Below are 14,775 nucleotides of genomic sequence, written 5' to 3'. Positions count from 1 at the left end.
GCGCAGAAGCTGACTTATGTTGGAAACATCTAGTGAGCTGAAGCTTACTTCAAATTATTTGTCAGAAGCTGTGCAGTGGCTCAGAAGTTACAATTTGGCCAAGTCTGGGAGAAAAAAAAAAAATTCACCTCTTCTCAGTTAAACAATTTTTCATTTTCTCCATTCTGTCCTCCTTTTTCAAGTTAGTCAGGGATCAAAACCCTAACTCAAGACTACGCAGGCAGTTCTACTGATGGGTAATAAAAAAAGTAGCAGCTTTCCCTGACTTTCACAACATTTTTGTTCTTGCTCCTAGAGCAGCGTTGTACTCCTTTCTAGACATTCAGTCCCTGTATTCCTTTCTAGACATTCAATTGTGCTTCAACAGGAGACAGTAGTAGTTTTACAGTTCCAAGAGTAGACTGAAAACATTCCCATTTGCATAAAACTGGCAGGATACAACTGCAATTACGCATGTGAATGAGCAGGATGAGCATAAAATGGTCTCTGACACTGAAAGCAGTGAAATAGAAAACTTGGAAAAGGTACATCTCCTGACATTCTCGATAAAGATATAGTAAATTATCACCTCCTTCTGGAAGCCGGTGCAAGTCATATGAACAAGTCCGGAGTTCAGCAAGCACGTACCATCTGCAGAAACAACGAACGTTTGACAACCTTCCATACAGTCACAGTGATGTTATGACCAGTTTACAGTTTTAAAATAGCAGTATCTGGAAAGATAGAACTGAGTGCCCAGTTTTTTCATCAGATCACTTACAAACTTTTTAAAAAAAACAATTACTGCCCGTAGAAATTTCATCTCTAGTGCAATTGCGATGCTGTGCTTTGAGCTTCAGTTCGAAGTCATTTCATTTTATAACCATCACTGCTTCCCAGGCTACGTTACAAAAGCAACAAAACCCCAAACACAGACTGCCAGGTATGTTTCACAAAATTAAATACCATGTTAGTACAATGTAATCAGAGTTGGGTTTGTAGGGGTTTGGGGTTTTTTTGTTCGGTTTTTGAATGACAAACAATGAAAAAGAGAATCAGTAAATGGCATCTGACCTCAATTTAAGCTTATCACTATTAAAAGCAGTGAAATACTTACCAAAATTATAGGTGCTTGGATTAAAAAACTGCTCAGGTGGTGGATAAGAAGGAGGAACTCCCCGACTTAGACTCCGTTCATGTACCAGAATATCCAAAATAAGGTTTGGAGAAGTCACGCTTATTACAGTATCCAGGGACCACAATGCAAAATAAGGGCAATCATGAAGAAATTCTTCTGGCCTTAAAGAAAACAAGTGCATAAGCTAAGTGCCGACTTTCAAATGAATTATTTGTAGGGATATTGAAAAAAACTTAAGAAAAATCTACCTTAGTGAATCTGGCATTTGAGCATGATACCAGCGATTAATGTCAAATACACCCAGATAAGTAGATGGCTTTCCCTCACCATATGTATTCACTTGCCAGCTGAAGATTGATACACTGGTATCAGGAGATATTACTGTAAAAGACAAGACATTATTTCTTACTTGTAGAAAATACAGGATATCTGATATTTTTAAAACACCACTTTCTCTTTTGGCTTAGTTTTGTTATATCACTCATGAAACACAACACTAAGAATATAATAAAAAAAATTTATGGAATAGCAAAATCCGCTTTCAGAACTTGTAGGTGTTGGAACCTACTAGATCTAGAGAGGAAAAAAAGGTCAGGCAGATCACAGAATCATTTCAGTTGGAAAAGACCTTTATGATCACCAACTCCAACCATAGCCTAACGCTGCCAAGTCCACCACTAAACCATGTCCCTAAGTGTCATGTCTACACATCTTTTAAATACCTCCAGGGATGGTGATTCAACCACTCCCCTGGGCAGCCTGTTCCAATGCTTGGCAACCCTTTCAGTGAAGAAATTTTTCCAAATGTTCAAGCTAAACCTTCTCTGGCGCAACTTGAGGCCATTACCTCTTGTCCTGTCGCTTGTTACTTCATTGAAGAGACTCATCCCCAGCTCTCTGCAACCTCCTTTCAGGTAGTTGTAGAGGGCGATGAGGTCTCCCCTCAGCCTCCTCTTCTCCAGACTAAACAACCCCAGTTCCCTCAGCCGCTCCTCCTACGACCTGTGCTCCAGACCCTTCACCAGCTTCGTTGCCCTTCTCTGGACATGCTCAAGTAGTTCAATGTCCTTTTTGTAGTGAGAGGCCCAAAACTGAACACAGTCATCGAGGTGCGGCCTCACCAGTGCCGAGTACAGGGGTAAGATCACTTCCCTGTCCCTGCTGGCCATGCTGTTTCTGATACAAGCCAGGATGCCATTGGCCTTCTTGGCCACCTGGGTACACTGCTGGCTCATGTTCAGCCAGCTGTCAATCAACACCCCCAGGTCCCTCTCTGACTGGCAGCTCTCCAGCCACTCCTCCCCAAGCCTGTAGCGCTGCTGGGGGTTGTTGTGACCCAAGTGCAGCACCCAGCACTTGGCCTTGCTGAATCTCATACAATTGGCCTTAGCCCATCGATCCAGCCTGTCCAGATCCCTCTGTAGAGCCCTCCCACTCTGAGCAGATCAACACTCCTACCCAACTTCGTGTCATCTGCAAACTCACTGAAGGTGCACTTGATCCCCTCCTTCAGATCACTGATAAAGATATTAAACAGAACTGGACCCAGTACTGAGCCCTGGGGAACACCACTTGACTGGCTGCCAACTGGATGCAGATATACACGTAGGTTTGAACAGCGAAAAAAAAGATTCAGGTCACATTCCTAAGCAATGGAGAGAATGATCTTATCATTCCAAGAAGACAGATGGAGGAATAAAATGACTGACAAACATTATACAGATGACCCTACCATACACTGCTATAGCATGTCAGCAAGCATAAAATAAAACCTAATCTTTTCCTTTAAAGAATCCCACATAAATAAGGCACACAATTTTTCTTTATAAGTAACCCTAAAGGCTTCATTGCTTAGCTTGCAAAACTTTTTTTTTTTTTAATAACCAAACATGGACATTAGAACAAACCTTCATTAACGCTATCCTCTCTGTCAACATGGTTGCGAAATTTTTCTATGGTCTGACAGCTGAGTAATTTGGTATTGCTGGTCTGCCCTCTCAAGGGAAAGACTCCACCCGTGAGATCTAAACTGTACCTTTCGTCACAGTATTCCAAACCCTGGGGAAAAAATAAAAGAAGAGAGAAAAGTAATTTTGAGATAAAAACATACATTATACCTAAATATGAGAGAATGTCTATCTCTAATATAATATGCGTATTATATTGTGCATTTCCTATGAGTTTATTTCTGAGAGCAATTAGAAACTACATCTGGCATGGAAGAGAATCAAGTGTCAAATCATAAAGGAGTTAGTTTAGCTGTAAAGGCCAAAATTTAGTATTCCCTAGGTAAAATTTGCTCTGAAGCATGCACAGTTCACTCTATTGTATCAAGTAACTTTGGAAATAACAGGCACATGCAGAATAGAGGAGAAAAACTGAAACCATCTCTTTGAAAAACTAGCATGAAGCCTAAGAAAAGAATCTCATTTTTATTATAGAAGGAATAAACACTAAAACCAATTGATAGTAAAAGATGTTGTCCTGAATGAGAAGGCCACCATTCCAAAAGACGGTTTCATCAGATAAAGTACTAAAACTCCATAAACCCGTCAGAGATTAATGTGAATGGCTAGAAGTTTCCTCTCTTATTCACATATAAAGAGCCAGTCTCCCTCAAAGCTGGGGTAAAGGGGGAAAGGGAAAATAGTATCAAACAATTCCTGCCTAAGACAACTTCTGAAGTAAAGCACTATATTTTAAATTTTCCACACTGGGGCAAGCAAATCCATGTTAAGGAACTCCAATGTACAGAAGATGTTAAGTAATTACTTTATTGACCACTAAAATGCGAAGACAGTTTTCAAATAAGATGCACTGGTCAGACCCTGACACAAAAGTAGAGACTGTATACTCTGTCCATCCGCAAGCACTGTGTAGGACAAAGGCAAAGTTGTGCTTCATGACCGTGACTGGATGCACTAGACTTAGCAACTGCTGAGATGGTATAAAAAAGATCTTTGAAAGCATAACTTCAACATACCATTAGATTAATTACTTGAGCACAGACTTAAACCAGCCTTGAAGGCAGAAGAGACACAAGTTTGATGCTCATTTACAAAAAGACAGTGCCACATGTTCCAAAAGTCCTATTCATGACTTTTTACCACAATACAAAGTCAAAGATGTGCCATTCCATAGCCTCAAGTCTGACTCCTGGAACGTAAAGCACTCCTGTAGTAGACAAGTCTTTCAAGCTTCTATGAACCCTGGTCAATGTAAAAGGGTCAACTCTAGATTCCTCCTTGTTTACTCAAACTTGGCCTGGCAATTGAGAACAACTCTTACATTTTCTGCCACAGAAGAGGGACAAGAAACTTGACTCAGCCAGTCATGTAGGCAGACAGCCATGTAGCACTGTCCAATCTGTGACTATAAGGAAGTATTCTGAGACTAAAAAGTGTCCCCTGTAGAGCACAAATCCTGTCCTAATGCATCTTTGGGGTCTGGGGGGGGGGGCTTAGGATATGTTTTGGGTGGTTTTTTGGCAGTAGGTGTCATCAGGTCTCGGTACGAAGCTACATGTGTAAGTGGTTCATCTGGAAGCTAACTGAAGAACCCGTCTTTTCTCCCCAGAGGATCCAGCTGTTTAGTTCTCTCTTCAACTACCTTGTAAGATTGGGTCCTGTTTCAATCTTCCACAACACTCATCACAGGGAAGCAGAAACAGCAGGGGAGTGAAACATCTCAAATCCAGAGACTGATGCCTGACACCTCTTACAAGCCTGGGAATATACTACTGGCTGCATAGTCTGTAGAGGGTCAAAAGTCTTACATTTACTACACCACAGCTTTCTCAGGTCACAAACACAACGTCTTTTAATCACTTTGTGTGCTTTTTCAAAAAAGTGCCAACCGCAGTTTCTAGTAGACTCATTCTTAAAGGCTGCTGAAACATTTCAATCCAATCAGGGTGCTCTGTTCCTCTAGTGCACTGTATATTTATGTCATAAAAAAACTACACATAAAGAGATGACATCCATATTTAGAACACGCTGAATCCCTTGAAGATATTTCTACTTTGTCACTATGAGAGTTAATGCATTTTAAAGAAACACAACCTCTTCCAAACACCTCATCTTTATCTATTCAAAAGCAACACTTACAAATAAGGAGCTTTCCTATAAGTAACGAAAAAGGTCAAAAATTAAACTCGTTCAAGAAAGCCAAAGCGCACAGTCCCTATAAAAACAGAGTAGCACAATACAAGAATCACCCCTATTTCATTCCATACCTATTGAGAATATGCAAGAGAAAGTATCAAAATAGGAGGAAAGAATTGTTCTGTATTAAGATTACTTTCCCCTTGAAAAGATTGTGGAAGAGTTCCAAGCATACTGATGAATAGAAATATACAGCATTCAGATGCATCTTCTATCTATTAGATATCTGAGATATAATGATACCTCATCCATATTTTAAACATATCATCTCTGGAGCCAGTTCTAAAAATTTACGTACACTCTTTTGACCAAATCATACCATTGTTTGCTGTATTTACGTATCTGTCTGGCTTTAAAAGTAGATTTCGTAGGTAACCCAGCCAAAAAGTAGAGTGAGTTATCTTTACAGCTGCTAAGTTTCAGGATCAACGCTTAAGAGACACTGTACATACACTTCATTTGAAGTCCAGCTGACAGAGTGCAAATGAAAAACAAGAATAGAATACTGAAGATCAGAAGAGAATAAAGTTCTATGGCTGTATTTTAAGAAAGGGAGACAGACAGAAGCTTATTCAAGTATTTTAAGAAAGGGAGACAGACAGAAGCTTATTCAAGTCTGCAGATTGGTTAAACAAAGCTATGCAAAGCCCTATCTTCTCTTCCTATATGCAATTAATTTGGTGTTTCAATTAAGAATAATTTTATTTGTAAAAGCTGCTTCCTCTTCAGGAATTGAATTTATACGGGCTTGCTGCAGATGAATCTAGTTGGAACACACGACGCTGCAGTATAAAAATTGTATGACTTGTTTTCAAAACTATGGACAAAGGCAACACCCAAGAAGACTCAGCAAAAGATTTTTTTTTTTAGTCAGCTCTGAATTCTGATGGTAAATATCAGCCCAGCCAACTTAACTGATGCTCACATAGAAAAAATAACTATTTTCATCCTTTTACATACATGCACGCCTTACCTCATACATGACCTGTCCTGATGTCAAGCGTTTTCTGTCACCAAATGCTAACTGCAACAGATGTAAACTCACAACATCACCTTCACTGGAAAAGGTATAAATTATGAAATTTGATTACAAAGCTGCTTTATGATCCTCATTATCATTTCATTAGATCTAGACTGAAGTTTTCTTAATAGCATGCTCTTGCTGAAAACAAAAACACCACTTCCCAAAACATGGTAACTGGTCACATTTAGCTGCTAAAACACAAAGGAGGAAATGTTGACGCTAACAGCTTCAGGGGCAAATGCTAACCATGCAATCTGAAAGCTTTAATAGGTTGTATGGACTAAAAATTGTTGGAAATAGTCCTTCACAGTGAAGAGTTCTCAGCCAAAACTGCTTCAAAGTCAAACTTAAAAAGATTGCCACTCTATGAACAGCTGAGCTGATTCAGTAGCTTGCTGATGCTAAAACAGAAAAATCCACTTCCCCTTCCCTCACCACCAAAAGTCCTGTCCCTCTCTTGCATACACTGCCCCCTTCCACAGTCTGATTTGATTCATTGGCCCAGCAGGAAACCATCGACTTCTCTGCTGAACAGGGATCATTTTCTGCTAGGTGAGCTGAACTGGCTCATGAAGGCTCCAGAGACTGCTGAAGCTGGCACAAGGTAATCAGCAAAGCTGTCACCTCCCTCCTTTTGGGGCAGCAGGCTGTTGTATCGGCACATTTAGTGTTCCAGATCTGCAGCCTCAACTACTTTCAATGGTATTTTAATACCATGGTGCAAATATCAAACAAATCATGAAGCAGTCATCAAGAAACGAAGAAAATCATTTAAGAATGCAAGCACAAAAATACAGCCACTGTTGCTTTGCCTTCTTTCAGGAGGCAGGCAGGAGCTAGTAGGTCCCTCTTCACGTCTGTTAAATCTTGTAAAAATTGCATTGTAAGCTTAACACCTTCCATAACTGAGTCAATCCCCTGCACAGCTAAATAAACTAAACAAATATACATGTATCAACTGTATGTGAACAAATATTTTTAAAATAAGTGCCATATAGTTTTTATTCACCTTTCTTGTGTAGACTGAACAGCCCACAAGTAACAACAATTGCGAGGATCATTCTCAGGCTCTTGAAAAGTAACAGCATAGACAGGAATCCTTCCTCCTTCAAGCTGAGAGTGGTGCCTACAGGTTTAAAAAAAAAAAAAAAAAAAAAAAAAGGTGAGCCTAGTGGCCCTGTTTGTAGAAGGGCAGAAGCATCTTCTGAGAAAAGAGCACCTTACGTGCTCATCCTCAAAGTACAGAGATCATACTTCCATCTCAAACAAGTGAGTCAAGGAAGTGACTACTTTTTACGCAACAGTCAAGAGATGAGGAAATTACTGTCCATCCAATGGAATAAACTGGGTTCGTGTCCTCCTCTGACTAAGGAGGAGGAACATAAATGATTGCTTCAGCTGCCAGGCAAATGATTGTTCCGACTGCTGTAGCCTACTTCAATACTGAACTTCAAATGCAGCATATCTTCTGAACACATACAAACCAGCACCAAACAGAAGTAGTTTCTCACTTCTTTACTTGGACTATGTAAAGCATTTTTCTTCCAGACTTCTGAACCTTATTTGTACCTTCACAATCCATTCTTGCCACCTAATTATTCCTCCACTGTCTACTTAGGCATCCAACAGTTTCTGGCAAGTCACTGCAGATTTGCTGAAGTGAATCCCTATCTGAATTTGGTCAAATATTTAAAGTGAGATTGCTCTTTGGCAGATTTAAAATAATCTCTTAATTTTTCTATTCCTTCTAAGTTTACATGTCCCTTATTCTCATTTCAAAGTGTTTCATGCAAACTTTCATTCACATGCATTGTTGCCTTGGAATGGGTCACTGCTCTATTTCAGCCAAGGCTGAAACGTAGGAAAGAATATATATTCAGGCACAAATCACCTACTGATTCTTCATGTCTCTCTAGTATCATCTTGGACACTTTAAAAAATATTGTCACCAAAATCATGCTATTAACATACTTAAGCCTTTCAATGTGTATGCCCTCATTGCAGTAACCGGTTCTGAAAAATTATTCCTAAAACCTGTTTCTGCAAAATACTGTTTTCACTGAATACCACTGATAGAAGAAACTGTCTTATAAAAATCAGCTCTATCACATCTTAACTGCTTGACATAATTGCTCAATTCCTCAATTTCCACAGGCACAATGAGAAAAAAAATCCCAGTCCATTGGGGAGAAGGAGGTCCACTTAATCCATGTATGACTTAATAGTTCTGTCAGAAGAGGATTTCTAAACATGCCAAGATTATACTCAAAATTTCAGTCCCTGAAACAGGTCTCTTCAAATTAGCATACTTCCTTCAGCAAAAAATTGAGACCCCTGCACCTCCAGGCATGGCCAAGTGTAAAGGCCTACTTACTCCCTCTTCAAAGTTTTCATGTTCCATAGTGACAGGTAGCCATCTGAAAAACCCACTGCAAGCTGATTGCTTCTGCTTATGGAGCACAGAGTTGATATTGCTGTTCCAGAAGGATTTTGTAATTGAAAACAGAGATGTCTCCCTTCCCTGGTCACAGCTTCTCTTCTTTGTGGAACTTCAGCAGGAATTCTAGTGACAACTTCTAGATCTACACACAAAAAAAACCCATGCAAGGAATGAATGTGTTACGCCATTTAGGTTGCATTTTCAACACTGACATAAGAACACGTATAATCCAATTCTACCATCCCAGGCAAAATACCCATTTATGCAACACTTGTTTTGCTATTTCCATTTTGCACGTATTCAAAGAACGTTAAGAACTCTCTGATGGGACAGGTATTCTCCCTCATATTTCAAAACCAGGAAGAAGTGTAACCTTCAGAGACAAATTCTGCTTGGACTCTCTAAATCAGGAGTTCATCATGAAGCTATCTGAAGTGCCATCAACTCCTGAAGCCACTGTTGTAATAGCTGGAACAGCGTATGCCATCTGAATACATAAACTGGAGATATCATTCGTCCAAATGCATGATTTTGGTAAGTTGGGATTTATTTTAAAAAAACAAGCCTAAAATCTGCCTCAAGTCAATTAACAGAAGCAGAAGAACATTCCCAAGAAATAGGACACCGCCGACACAATTTCCTGTCAGGCAGCTGCACCGACTCAGATGGTAAAACTCCTACACCTCACTGGTAAGAACCACAGGGACATAGGGATTGTGGTGGGAGGAGGGCATTTGTAACATTAGCAGGAGTATTAAGCCACTCCCATTTTTAATCAGTTCAGGAGTATACGATTTCAAACCGCCACCCATAATCAGCAGTCATCAATGTCTGCACACTAGTATCTTCAAAGTGGGATGCACAGTGCTTATTTAAAAGACACAAGGCTTCTTCCTTTCAAATTCAAGTTTAAAAACTGCAAGCTTACCCGACGCTTCTACTTCATTCTGACTGCAAGATAGATCATCCAAACAAAGGTCAACCAGAAGTAGGTGACCAACATCTGTAGCCACTGCTGCCACTCCAAAGAGCCATCGCAGACTCTGATGTAGGTGCCGAGTACTCACACTGGCTCCTCCATGATTAGTTATGGGTTCTATAGCAGTTACCTACAGGAAAACTACAAGTTAATATTTAAGCTGTTTGACAAGCTAAACAGAAATCATTCAAAAGTGAAGCCAGAAGTAGGACATCAGAAACAAGAAAGTAAATACAGAATCATAAGACTTAAAAACAAAGCATTGTTTCCAACTGTATCCAGAAAAAAGAAAAAAAAAAAAAGCCCTGTACAAAAATCTCTTACTGATTTCCATTCACAAGGTCTCCCACAGTTATTTAACTGAATTAACTTCCATGTAAATGGTACATTCCATAATTACAGCTTACCAATTTTCCTTTCCTACTTGGAAATAACTAAGTCTAAGAAAACACATCAAATCAGGTGTAGGCAAGAAACTTCATCATATTTAAAGGACCTAAGGAAAAGAGACAAAACTCAATCTAGTTCTCCCACTGCTCACAGCCCATCAGCACTGGGATACAGTCTATGTCGTCTTTGGCAAACAGGTATTAGGATAAATCATGGCTGTAAGTCACACAAGGCAGCAGTCAAGTTGCATGGTAGACACATTTCCACAGGAATGACACGTGTTTAGAAAGTGCTGAAGGGAGATACTGGCTTAGTAAAATTTACTCTAGTCCTCATTTAGAATAAAGATAACAATGAGATAAAGTAAAAAAAGTTTTACATGCACACTAGCACTTCTACGAATGTTAACAAAAATTTGGAAAGCCAGCCGAAAACAACGGCAAAAAGAACAGCAGCTTGTTAGATAAAAAGCTAACTCCAACTAAGGAAGAAGCGCATGTTGCTCCTTAACATGCGAAGCAGTCTGCATGCAACTTTATTGCAAGGTGAAGACAGACCTTTCAGCACCTGCAACACATCCCAGGACAACACTGACTGCTATAGCAGAGGTACAAGCACACGAAGACTCCTGCACTACAGCTATACAACAGAAGAAGAGAGGCTATCGTTTAGCCTTCTTACAAAATGCAACACAATGAAAACAGGAAGCTTTACAGCAACAACAAAGTTTCACATGAAAATAAAACAAAATGTGAGCATCACAAGGGAGTCCAGTTTTCGAGACATAGTTTTTGACCCCCTGAGGTGGGGAAAAATAACCAAATCCCTAAGCCCCAAAGTTTTCTCCTCTCCCGTATCAAGCACCTTCTATGACTACACTGCCTGGCAACCTACTACAGAATTTACCTTTCATCTTGGTCACAAGAATTCTTATCTCAGAAGTACCTACAGTAATTTAGACAACTCATTTTGTTTCAGATTTCCTCTAAATCAAATTAAACGTCCAATCTTCTTGGCTACTCGAAGGACTATTGAAAGCGTTTTGATTATTTGAATTCTTGCTGCTCCAAGTCTTAATGACTGCTACAAGGAAAGCAGAAATACTGCACATATCTTGCTGCAGAATTAGCCAAAGTTCAAGTGTTGCTTCTAAGTACTTTTCCTTTTTTAAGATTTATTTCATTGTACAACTGGCTCCAAATGAATCCTTTCCATTTTTGCATATACGGTCTTCCAAAAAGGTTTCCCGGTTTTAACACTTCGATTTTCCATGTAGAAGCTCCTGAAACTGCCTATTTTTCCACCATGCTATGCACTGGCTTTTCATATTCCCCTAGACTACTGCCAACTCATTCTGGGAATGAACAAAGAAAACTCTTCTCAGCTCACTGACTCTGAATGCTACCCTTCTGCCTACTACAAACCAGGAAAATTTGTGAAAATACCGTTCAATAGTTCTGAAACAGACAACCAATTAAATATAATTAATATTTTAAATTCAGATTTGCTTTTACAAGAATCCCATTCAAATAATACTTCACTAACACTTTGAGTTTTCTGCTGCGTTTCACATGTATATCCAGAGGGCAGTGAGAGATGCTCCCACACACTAAAAAAATCATGCCAAAATTCCTTCTAAGCCTGTGAGTTTTGGGGTTTTTTTTAACTCATTTCTTTACTCACTGAGTGACTACACATCTATTCTCACACTAAAAGGCAGTCATACAGTCACTATAAATACCCTGTATTAATACACTAATGGCTTCACATGTTGGACCAGACTTACTCTACATTAGTGTTAACCTCTACAATTTAGTTGACCACAGGAGATACACCCACATGGAAAATAGTTCAGAAATTAATGTGCTCATTAAAACCTTAAAACGGGAATGACAAAAACCGTGGAAAGTGATGTTAAGAATAGATCTGCATCTTACTTTTGAAGATAATCAGTGTGAAAATCAGAGAAACATTCAGGCAGATTAAAAATGCGTATTACATAATGTATAACTCGGAAGTACGAGTTACAAAATAAATTCAAAACCTACGGACAGTGGCCAAATACAAGTTTTATCTACTTGGTTTTGTTTCCCCTTACTCCCACTCATAACTTCAAAGTTAACAGTCCAACTAGCAATACCGGTGTCCTGTCTATGTGGAACTAACTCATCTAGTAGCAAAGAGATAGGAAGCAAAATGAAAGCAACAGACTCAATGTGCTTGTAATCCAGAGCATTCAGGGCATAAGAGCAAACACTCAGATAAGCTTTGGCTTTATTCCAAAATCCACAACCTTCATCACACAACAGCCAACTTCTCCCCCCAAGACTTCTTCATATTTCCTCCTGAACCACTGTTTTGTGGTATAGAAAAACTCCCTAATACAACCAAGAACTATGTTCGATTTCAAATCACTTCTGTAGATACAGATTCCATAGGTGACACAGTCATTCTTAACCTTTCCTTTTCCTATTCCCAGCTTACTTATATTTAAGAACTAAAACTTAGCAAAGCTGTGCCATTTTCCACAAACATAACTTACTTATTGATTATACGCTTATGTCAGCACACGGCTTGCCTTTTCATCTAAACTCCAGGATTTCTCAAGATGATAGGCAAACTAACACAGTGGAGCACCAACCCAACTCCTGTCTTTAGAAACTACCACAGTACAAATGCTTACTACTAGTAACCACACTGTAGCATTACAAAGAAAATGCCACCTGTATTCGAGCAAGTCAAACCAAATCACATTATGGAGAGCTGAGTAATAAATACGTATTTATTTGCTGCAGATTCTAAGATGATAAAAATATAGTGCGTCTTGATGTTCTATCAGCTTATGCTGATTCTTGTTTGCATTAAGATAATGAGACTAAGGGGCATCACATCATTTGAGTTTACGGGTTATAGAAGACAGAAAAATCAGTAACATTACACCAGTGTATCCCATCCACACAAACACAATATTCCGTAAGTAGAGATTCAAGGACTGCAGATGGAAAGTCAAGTTTTCAACAGTCCATCAGATAACTCACTAAAGGCTCTTTTGTCCTATCCTAAGTCAACATAAAAATATGTTCTGCTCTAAAGTCACTTGCTTGCTAGTCTGACATTCATGGGAATGGGCCTAAGTCATTTACAGCACAACTACGGACGTTTGAGATATTTTAAAGACAGTATTTCTAACAGAAATAAACCATTTAGGAAATATATGTTCCAGAGACTTTAAAGAGTGGGTTTTTTTTTTTTTTTTCCTTTTCACTCTGGCCAAAAAAAGTTAGTTTTCAATGCCTTTTTGTTTAACTGGAGAATTAGGTAACTATGTGCTCTACAGTAAAACCAGAAAACTTTTACTATCAGTAAACTCAAAAGATAATGGTACCGTTAAGCCCAAGATTTTCCATCAAGGCTCTCTTGACTGTATACTCTAAAGTGACAGTATGCTAATGCAATGCAGAAAAAATACCTCCTACAAAGAGGTGCTCCAAAGCTTTTCCTGAAACAGGATTATGCAGCACCTAACCAACATAAAATCTTTGTTTCTCCAATTAACAAGTACATACCCTTCCTGGAAGAACAACTGCTTTAACCACTCTTGATATTCCAAGGTCGTAGAGACAGAGAACACTTCCCTCTGCTTCTTCCAACCCAACCAGCAGTCCAGTTCTCTTCTGCCAGGAAAACTCCTTTACCACACGAACAGTGGGAGGCTGTTCATTTACTCCACTGAAACGGTATGCAGAGAGCCGCTCTCCTGTCACAGAGCTCACTACCTCAAGTTGAGGACCGCACACCAACCATGCTAGGCCATTTCTCCCTGTAAGAGAAAAGAAAGCTGACTAAAGCAAATTTCCAACAGAAGATTGGGAACAGCTGAAAAATCACTGTCACTGCTCCCTTCCATCAATAAAAGTACCTAACAGAGGAAGACTAACATACCTAGTTCTGGTCAAGTATTGAAAAATCACACACTGAAATCCTCAAGCAATGCGTCTTAAAATTAACAACCTTATTATTTTGCATTTGTACTTGTCATTCCTGCACTGAAAAACTCTGATTGTTTGGAATAAAGATTACAATATATTGATCTATAGTGTTTATACCATATTTGGCTTGTTTTTGCTAGAAATCATCTAAATACATACAGGAATACAAGTCTTAAAGCATACTTCAAATAGAACAAATCTAAGCCAATTCATTTCTAGTTTATTCATTTCACTTGACACATGTCTAATTTGGGCAGAAATTATCTTAAAGTGGGCACTGCATGAGTAAATTTAAACTTTTACATGTGCTGAGCACAGAAAGAATTTAACACCTGTTGTTTCACTGAACTACTTCAAACTCAAAGGAAGTAGTAACCCAACTACTGCACTTACAGTCAGGGAGATAGATTCTACCTGGTCTTAACAGAAGCCTAGACATCCAGATAGGCACCCAGCTCTACTTTCAGATCACCTAAAAAGTCAATGACCTAATCTGCTTAGCCTCTTTCAGCAACTCTCACTGGGTACTCATCTGCATCCTATTAAATACTTTGGAAATATGGCTGCAGTGCTTAACAGTGTTTGCCTCCTCCTCCTGTTTTTATTCAGACTACAAAAGAAAAAGCAGGGAGTTTTGCCTCCGTAACAGTTCTGCATGTGATGTTATAATGGT

At 39.1% G+C, this 14,775-nt stretch overlaps 1 protein-coding gene across 3 annotated transcripts in view; it reads right to left on the bottom strand.

Moving 5' to 3' along the window:
- Nucleotides 1-14,775, bottom strand: part of AHCTF1 (AT-hook containing transcription factor 1) — a 50,306-nt gene that overhangs the window by 27,782 nt on the left and 7,749 nt on the right. For all 3 annotated transcript variants that reach the window (XM_074818318.1, XM_074818317.1, XM_074818319.1), the window contains exons 3-11: nucleotides 13,680-13,933; nucleotides 9,673-9,853; nucleotides 8,679-8,886; nucleotides 7,314-7,430; nucleotides 6,254-6,338; nucleotides 3,025-3,175; nucleotides 1,366-1,498; nucleotides 1,097-1,278; nucleotides 569-630 (exon numbers count right to left, since the gene is read on the bottom strand). In XM_074818318.1, coding sequence (XP_074674419.1) covers nucleotides 569-630; nucleotides 1,097-1,278; nucleotides 1,366-1,498; nucleotides 3,025-3,175; nucleotides 6,254-6,338; nucleotides 7,314-7,430; nucleotides 8,679-8,886; nucleotides 9,673-9,853; nucleotides 13,680-13,933 — 1,373 coding nt within the window. The remainder of the gene's footprint in view (nucleotides 1-568; nucleotides 631-1,096; nucleotides 1,279-1,365; nucleotides 1,499-3,024; nucleotides 3,176-6,253; nucleotides 6,339-7,313; nucleotides 7,431-8,678; nucleotides 8,887-9,672; nucleotides 9,854-13,679; nucleotides 13,934-14,775) is intronic.

The sequence above is a fragment of the Strix aluco genome, chromosome 3 (genome assembly GCF_031877795.1).
Source record: "Strix aluco isolate bStrAlu1 chromosome 3, bStrAlu1.hap1, whole genome shotgun sequence".
In the NCBI taxonomy this organism is placed as follows: domain Eukaryota; kingdom Metazoa; phylum Chordata; class Aves; order Strigiformes; family Strigidae; genus Strix; species Strix aluco.
The sequence above is the reverse complement of the archived record's forward strand: the minus strand, read 5'-3'. Positions and strand labels throughout refer to the sequence as shown.